This window comes from Daucus carota, chromosome 6, assembly GCF_001625215.2.
Source record: "Daucus carota subsp. sativus chromosome 6, DH1 v3.0, whole genome shotgun sequence".
NCBI lineage: Eukaryota > Viridiplantae > Streptophyta > Magnoliopsida > Apiales > Apiaceae > Daucus > Daucus carota.
The window spans coordinates 10891306-10896941 of NC_030386.2; the positions used below are offsets into that span (position 1 = coordinate 10891306).

A 5636-nucleotide genomic window follows, 5' to 3' on the forward strand; every position below is an offset into this window, starting at 1 on the left:
GACCAGAGCTACAGATTGAATGATGACATTTCCAAGATTGATATTGCCATATCCCAAAGTTTTCCCTATGTTGCCATCTCCATAAGAAACATTTGGGCCAGCCTTCTCCACAAAGTCTGATAGCAGGGCTTTATTTCCTGTCATATGTCCTGAGCATCCACTGTCCAGAACTAGGATGTTCTCCCTGTTGCCCTGCAATCACATACACAACTAATGGTTAGTTTTAAGGACCCAGACTTGCTTGGATCCTTTGTTCTTGTTAAGTTTGTTAACACTAGCAGTGGAAGATTTATCAGAGTTTAAATCAGAGTTTGTGCTAACAGACTTTTTAACAGATGTTGAACTAGGAGAATCAATCTTTTTCTTCGAAGAAGGTTTCAATTCATAATAGTCATAATATAAACTATGGTATTCCTTACAGGTGTAAATGGAATGCCATAAACTACCACAATGAAAACAAGGATTTTCTGGTCTAAATCTAGTATTCCTAGTCCTAACTTCTGATTTTGGAGACATAGCATTTATGTCCTTATTTTTCCTGCAAAAAAAGCAAGATGATTAGGATTACCACAATTATGACAAGTTTTCCTAGGAGCATTTGGAATAGGCATATAACTGTTGCTTTTGTTTATTCCAACCTTTCCATTCCTATTTTTCCTAGGTTCCTTCATCCTGTTTTCTTTCTTAACCTCCTTGAGCTTATGCTTAAGCTGTTTCTGAGTCATCAAACCAATGTTAACCTGTTTAGGTATATCAGTCTTTGATTTGTCCTGAGTCTTTGATTCTGCAACAAATCTTACTGGAACTACCCTAGGTTTTTCAATTTTAATGGTTTCTTGTTTATATGACTCAGCTTCATTTTTATCAGAGTAACCTAACCCTTTCTTCCAGTTTCCACTTTCTAAGATATTCTGAGTAGTCTTCCCTGAGTTAGTCCAAGTTCTGATTATCTCTCTTTCTTTAACAAGTTCTGATTCAAGAGAAGCATTTTTCTTTAAGAGTTCATTTTTAACAAAGATAGAGTCATCTCTTTCCTTCTGAACTTCTAGCATCTGAACTAGTTCCTTTTCAAGATAATCATTCCTTTTCTTGACATCTAAAATCTCAGATTTTAGTCTTTCATTTTCTAAAGTCTGATCTCTATAACTAACATGCAGAGTTTTAAGAAACAATCTTAACTCAGTTATATCCTCAGTATCAAAAGAAAGAGTGGAATGAGGTACCTTAGTTTCAACAGTCTCAATGCTGTTGTCCATGTTTGCCATCAAGGCATAGTTGACTTCTTCCTCTGATTCTGATGAGTCTGCCCAGCTTCCTTTCTTTGTGATAAAGGCTTGTTCTTTTTCTTTCTTAGCTTTCTTGCACTCAGTTGCAAAATGGCCTTTCTCTCCACAATTGAAGCAGGTGTATTTAGACTTATCAGATTTTCCAGATTTTCCAGATTTTTCTTCTTTACCTTCATTCCTTTTGAAGACCTTCCTATCAGAGTTTCTGTCTTTCTTTGAGAACTTCTTCCCTTTGTTGAAGTTCTTATAAGCCATCTTCTTGAAGCTTTTTACCATCAGTGCTGCCAGCTGCATCATCTCAGTATCACTGTCATCAGAGTCTGACGGTATATCAGAGTCTGAGTCATCATCAGAGTTTAATAACTCAGTGTCAGACTTTCTTACATGTGCTTTTCCCTTGCTTTTCACAGCTGTTCCTTCTTGAACTTTTAGAGCAACTGGTTTGGGTTTCCCACCATGTCGTTTGTTCCTTTGCTCCATTTCAAGTTCATAAGTTTTCAGTCTTCCAAAGATATCATCCAGAGACATATCTTCAAGATCATGATTGTCTCTTATAGTGGTTACTTTTAAATCCCACTTTTCAGGAAGAGCAAGCAGAAATTTGAGATTTGAATCTTCTAAATCATACTCTTTATCCACTAGAGACAGATCATTCAGCAGCTTGACAAATCTGTCATAAAGATCAGTCAGTGATTCACCAGATTTTGCATCAAAGTGTTCATACTCTTGAGTAAGTATGGTTCTTCTATTTTTCTTGATGGCTTTGGTTCCCTGACATCTGACTTCCAAAGCATCCCATATTTCTTTTGCAGTTTTACAGCCAATCACCCTATTTGACATAGCATTATCAAGAGCACTGTGCAACAAGTGCTTCACTTTTGCATCTTTATTGATTGATAAGATGTCCTCAGGAGTATAGTCTTTCTTCTCTTTGGGGATCATCTTCTGAGGTCCATCTCCAACTGCAACAGAGAGCTTTGTTGGCATGTGTGGACCATCATAAATCCTGTCCAGGTATTCTGGATCTGTAGATTCCAAAAACATAGTCATTCTGACCTTCCAGATAGGATACTCAGATGCCTTGAGGATCGGAACCCTAAGTGACTCATATCTACTGGTTTGTGATTTCTCAGACATGATTGTGTGATTAAGATCTCACTGTAGGTATATCAACAGAGCTCGCTCTGATACCACTTGTTAGGCCGAATAAACTCACTATATAAGATAATATAGTGAACACAATCAATATCAAAACACAAGTATAAGAGAATAATTCAACTAAACTCTTATTTACAAATCACAGTAGCTTACAAATAATCTCTTAGTGATTTATATGTTATCACTAAGAGCTGCTAGGTTACACGAATGATATTCAATTATCAATTCATCTAGTGTAAACCCTAAGCTGTGTTTATATTCACAGTTACATGATATCTACTGATTGATTTATAATTATCTGCATCCTAAAATAATCTAATCAGTAGCTATCCTTTTTCTGTTCTGATATGCATATCTTCCTTGATATTCTCTTTCCTTGCTTATCCAGATCTTCTCCTAGAAATCAGCCGCCTGCAAACTCTGATCATCATACAAACTCTGATCCAGCTGGCAGTCGTTAAACTCTGATTCTAGATTAAACTCTGATCTTCATTTCTGCACACTAAACAAGTTAAATACCTGTGACATCATCAAATATGTAACAACAACTTTAGTTGCTGACATGGCCTTCCTTCTCGGCCAAAAACACCTTCTTACTCGGCCATACCTACTCGGCAGGTTTGTTTTTTTATTTTAAAATTAAATTAAAAAAATTGTGGGCCATGCCCATTTTCTTCTCGGCCGACATAAGGCTTTTGCTCGGCAGTGTGTGCTCTGCTTGATTTCTTTTATTTTGTTTTCATTTTTTTTGGCAGAAAAATTAAAAATAAACTGCCCTGGGGTCCACCTTTTTTTCCCTACTCGGCCACAACTGCATCTTGCTCGACGGAGCTTGGTCAGTTTCATTTCCATTTTATGCTTTCATTTATTTATTTTTTAATAACAAAAGTTAATAAAATTGCGGGGCCCATACGAGGATTTGGTCGGCCAAACACATCTCCTAGGTCGGCCATGCCTACTCGACAGGTTGTTCTTTTACTTTCTCTTTTTTCTATTTTTCTATTTCAGAAAAATCAAAGAAAATTTGCTTGGGCCCGCAAGGCTTATATAAGTAAGTGAGTGTAGTTTCACTTCCCACACTTCATTACTTCCTTTCACTTCAATTTTTTCTCTCTAGAATTTTAGTAGTTTCTTCATGGATTTCAAAAAATCTTAATTGTTCTTCATTTTTTCAAGTCTTTTGAAGCCTACTTTGGTGTTCGATCTTCAAGATTTGGTGTTTGTTCTTCGCACCTTCAATGATTCATCAAAATTTCAAGGTTTTGGAGGCCTATTTTGGTGTTTGATCTTTAAGATTTGGTGTTTGTTCTTCACACCTTCAAAGATTCATCAAAATTTCAAGGTTTTGGAGGCCATTTTGGTGTTTGTTCTTCAAAGTTTCATCAAGATTGCAAGCTTTCGGAGGCATCTTTTGGTGTTTGATCTTCAAGATTTTGGTGTTTGTCAATGGCTGAAAATCACTCTATTACTGAGGAGAGGGCAAAAAGGTTGGCTGCTCGAGCTTCAAAAAGAGGTAAGGATTTCTGTCCCCCTATCGTTCTTGATCATCCAGTTACTTCTTTATTCGAATTGCTGAATGAAATGGGAGATGCCTTTCCTAATAATGCTGAGTTAGATGCTAATGATTATCCTAGTAGACTTAATGATGAAGATGCTGTTAGAATAGCTGAGTTATATAACATTCCTCCTCAGTATGAAGTAGTTTGTCCCTCTCCGGGTGATAGAACTTGTAACTGGGATCCGGAGGATTTATATATTTATGAGGATGCTTTTAAGTCGGGTCTTCACTTCCCCCTTAACGATTTTATACTTAGACTTTTAGCTGAAGCTAGGATAAATCCGTGTCATTTGGTTCCCAACGCTTGGAGAATAATCCATGTTTTTATGGCTTTGTGTGTTCAAAAAGGATTCCCCCTTAGTATAAACTTATTTAAGAGTATCTTCGTGTTTAAGAGTAGTCCTGAGTGTAGGAAAGGATGGATACATATTGGTCATCGTCCCAGTGTTCCTCATGCGTTCTTTACCGAGTCCCTTCCTGATTCTAATCATGTATGGAAGTGGGGATTTGTGATCCTCCGTTGGAGAGGAGGTAATTGGGGAGAGATCTTCAAACCTAGGTTTACAACTATGAACGATCCCGGACGGTTCGATCGCCTTCTTATTGGAGCCGAGCATCAACAAAGAGATGAGCTTATAAGTGATAAGGGTAGAACTCATTACCGTGCCATCATTAATGAAAATGCTCTCCGGGCAACTGGTCTTAGCTTTGTTTCTGATAGTGGTAATTTCTTACAGTTGATTTGGATTTCGTCAATTTGTTCGATACTTGTTTGCTAACATCCATATTATTTGTTTTATTTCAGCTGTTGAGATTATCGATGATGACCAGGGTCGTGGCGATAAAGTCACGAAGAGGATGATGAAGAATCTTTCTGAGAGAGCCAACCCTCCTGAGCCTACCACTCCTGCTTTCCTCCAGCATAGTCAGCAAGCTGGGAAGAGGTTTAGAGATGCCGATGGTCACATGCAGACTGCTTTCATGCCGGCTTGGAGTATTTGTGATCAGCATTCGGTGTCTGGGAGTTCTCTCCTAGCTAAGGACTGGTCTAGGGAGTGTATAACTCCTCCTGATCGGACCAACATTGTGGAGAGAACGAGCCTTGACGAGGCGGAGCAGCTTGGTGCTAGTGCGGCCTAAAATGTGAGTTAACTTTACTTCTTTTTTTTTTCTTTATACTTGTTTCCTTTGTCTTAGCATATGAGATATGGCTTCTCACAATTTTCCTCCTTTTCTTTTAGCTCAACTCCTACTTCCAGGCGGCTATTTATCAAGCTAATGCCTTCAAGGAGTCTGAGAGGGCTCTTCAGAAAGAGAAGGTTAGCTTGACTAGAGCGATGAACGATTGGGAGAGCGGTGCTCATTCGGCTGAGGACATGGTCACATCTCTTCAAAACAGGATTAAGACTCTCGAGGAGGGTTTGGAGAACAACAAGGGGATGATTATTGACGAGTACATGGACTCTGACCCCTTCCTCCAGTTCATGGATGACCATGATGATAGGGTGCGTCCCTCGGTTTTCAGTTCTGGCTGGGACAAGGCCCTCGAGATCGTTGTTGCTGATCACCGGGAATGTTTGATCTTTCTCGGTATCCTAGCCCTTATCTACCAGCTCAGTCGTTCACCACTGCAT

The 5636-nt window shown here is 38.7% G+C and overlaps 1 protein-coding gene across 1 annotated transcript; it reads left to right on the forward strand.

Annotated features, from left to right (window-relative positions):
- Nucleotides 1-3806: 3806 nt before the first annotated feature.
- Nucleotides 3807-5373, forward strand: LOC108227076 (uncharacterized). Its single transcript, XM_017402071.2, has 3 exons — nt 3807-3957; nt 4808-5145; nt 5244-5373. The coding sequence occupies exons 1-2, from the start codon at nt 3891-3893 to the stop codon at nt 5140-5142; spliced, it is 402 nt and encodes a 133-aa protein (XP_017257560.2). The 5' UTR covers nt 3807-3890; the 3' UTR covers nt 5143-5145; nt 5244-5373.
- The last annotated feature ends 263 nt before the right edge of the window (nt 5374-5636 follow it).

Coding starts and splice junctions, on each gene's coding strand:
- LOC108227076 (XM_017402071.2), top strand. CDS start 3,891: ATGGCTGAAAATCACTCTATTACTGAGGAGAGGGCAAAAAGGTTGGCT. Junction 3,958..4,807: donor TGCTCGAGCTTCAAAAAGAG/GTAAGGATTTCT, acceptor GTTTTATTTCAG/CTGTTGAGATTATCGATGAT.